Source organism: Theobroma umbraticum, unplaced genomic scaffold, assembly GCF_002168275.2.
Source record: "Theobroma umbraticum cultivar Fairchild unplaced genomic scaffold, ASM216827v3 scaffold_56.0, whole genome shotgun sequence".
NCBI classification, from domain to species: Eukaryota; Viridiplantae; Streptophyta; class Magnoliopsida; order Malvales; family Malvaceae; genus Theobroma; species Theobroma umbraticum.
In genome coordinates, this window is record NW_018397256.1 from 4,324,741 (window position 1) to 4,327,508 (window position 2,768).

General features: G+C 38.8%; 1 protein-coding gene across 1 annotated transcript; it reads left to right on the forward strand.

The window, feature by feature from the left end:
• Positions 1-336: 336 nt before the first annotated feature.
• LOC110410904 (histone H4) lies at positions 337-895 on the forward strand. The gene has a single exon (XM_021420838.2). It carries the CDS (start codon positions 398-400, stop codon positions 707-709), a length of 312 nt encoding a protein of 103 aa, XP_021276513.1. The 5' UTR covers positions 337-397; the 3' UTR covers positions 710-895.
• Positions 896-2,768: the final 1,873 nt, after the last annotated feature.

A 2,768-nucleotide genomic window follows, 5' to 3' on the forward strand; every position in this document is an offset into this window, starting at 1 on the left:
AAAAAAAAAAACTTTAATTGCACTTTATGTTATTAAAATATTAAACCAATTTAAAACAAACGACATCCATTGGCCATCGGTGGGTGGGAATGGAATGAAAAGTTAATTTTAGATTCAAAATATTTGCGAAAACCAAACGCGGCAAAATACTTGTGCTTTCTCTTTTTCAACTTTCATTGTCAAAAAGCGCTCGATCCTATCCTCAACATTTCCACCAATTAAATTTAACAACACATCATCCAACGGCATGATTTTAAAATTCAATCGTGACACGGATCATAGCCAATCCAACGGCGATCGCTCCACCTCTTCCCTATAAAAACAAATCCCCGTCCCAGTCCACTATCAGCTTCGAAACAAATAGAGCGAGAAGAGAAACGAAAAAGGAGATCGGAAAATGTCGGGCAGAGGAAAGGGAGGGAAAGGATTGGGAAAAGGAGGAGCGAAACGTCACCGTAAGGTTCTGAGGGATAACATCCAGGGGATCACTAAGCCAGCCATCAGGCGTCTGGCTCGTCGTGGAGGAGTCAAGCGTATCAGCGGCCTCATCTACGAGGAGACACGCGGCGTCCTCAAGATCTTTCTGGAGAACGTAATTCGCGACGCCGTTACCTACACTGAGCACGCTCGCCGGAAGACTGTTACGGCTATGGATGTCGTTTATGCCTTGAAGAGGCAAGGCCGTACTCTTTACGGTTTCGGCGGTTAAGACTCTAGGGTTCGCATTAGGGGTTATGGTATAATTTGGGAGTTTGGGAAGATTAGGCTTTATTTAATGTTGATATGAAATGAAGTTTAGAGTTTTGGATCGTTTTCTTTCTCTCTCTTTTTGGGTTATGTGGAAAGGTGGACTAATTGTGGTTGGTAATGGATGTTCAAAGTTGTTGCTTGATTAGTGCCTTCGTGTTTTTGTTTGATTACTAAGAAACTGTGGGAAAAGGGGCGCTAAAAGTTTTCCTTTCCTGCAGCTAGTTTGTTAACTGGGATATCTTGATTATGCTGAAATGACACATATAAATATAAATGCCCTATCATGGATACTATGTGGATTTTATTTTTTATTTTTGGTAGAATTGAGTAAGAATTCTTTTGATTTTAGGGATTTTGTCACAACCTTTCTAATTTGTTGTCAAGGAAAGGTTGCCCTTGCCCCGGCACACTAACTTTCAGACTTAAAACCCTAAACAATTCTCTGACGAATCGTAACACTGCAATCTGATATAAACCAATTTTGGTTCTGAGTCATCCTGTTTTTTGTTGTAAGGGGTTGCAATTAGATTTTTCAGGGTTCTGGACCAATTTTATGAATTGGGCCAAGAAACGATGAGGCTAGCATATCTGAAAGGCTTGGATTATAAGAACACCAAACCTAGCATAGCATAGCATAAATCAAGACAGTCAAACAGACTATAATGAGTTTAATTCAAACAGGGGAGTTTATCACTACCATGGCTGTCATTAAATGAAGCAAAAATGTGAGCGGCCCCAATAAATTTAAAGGAATGGACTGTAATAAATATAATATAAACAGGGGAGTATGAGTGTCTATATGGGGCAGGGCAGGCAGGCGTTTAAGATAAGAACCGCATACACATGCAGCGATCGTGACCAATGAAAATGCCAAAGAAAACATGAAAACATGAAAATGCAGGGAAAATAAAAATCAAAGAAAACTCTTGTAATAGAAAAGAGGAGTAAAATACCAGAAAAAGGAGCTTTTCGGACGCAGCACACATGTGGCATTAATTGGCGCTGCTATAGTCACACAGCATTTCACTCCAGCCGCAAAACTGCCCAACGACTTACGGGGCTCACTTCCAATCTGCATCCTTTGAGGCAAGTTATGAACCAAGTAGTGTATATGTGTCATGATCTTTCTTTAGGAAACCTGCCAAATACCAAGTACTGTATATGTGTCATGATTTATAAATTGCAGCCTGCAAGGAAAATGCAGCCATTTGAACAGCACACTGCAAATGCAAGATCAGAAAATAGAAAAAGAACATATAATTAGTAACATGGTGGAGGATTGAGAAAATCAGTCTTTTTTGTTAACCAAAAGTTAAACAGCATGGTGTTTTTATCCAGCTAAAACTTGTGACTAGAAATTATTAATGATATTGGAACACTAACTAATCAAATTATTTTACTTAGGGATCAGTTCACTGTGAATAGCAACATTATACACCAATGATCGAACATGGGAGTAGAAAGAAGAGAAAAGTGGGAGAGACCATTGTAAATTTAGAATTTGAAGATTATGCAGCTTGCCTATGGACTTGGGAAGCGTCTCTACTTTTGTACTTCTTAGGCTTAAATATCTCAAATTCAACAAATTTCCCAACTCATCAGGTATGCAATCCAGTGGACAATAGTTTGAAAATTTTGGACAGTATAGTAAATAATGATGTTGGTAAGGCATTTACCTCAAAAAAATATAATTGAATGAGTTTGAAAGTTTCCAACGCTCATTGAAGAATTATTTGCTGCGTTAGATATGGAGGGATGTCGGCCTATTCCATTAGTAGCTGTCAGATATCCCGGTAAAGTTTGGATTGAACTTAGTTCTTCAGATTTTGAAAGAATGACCTCACGCATCAAATCATGGACTCGGCATTCTCTAACTCTGTCAATGGAATCAATTTGTGCAACTTGAATCAAATTCCTATGAATGAGCTCGATCAAATATTCTCTTGCAACTTCTTCTAAAGTCATGCCTTGCTTTCTCTTGCACAATTAATGGAGTGATCCTCTGGGAAGACGCACAA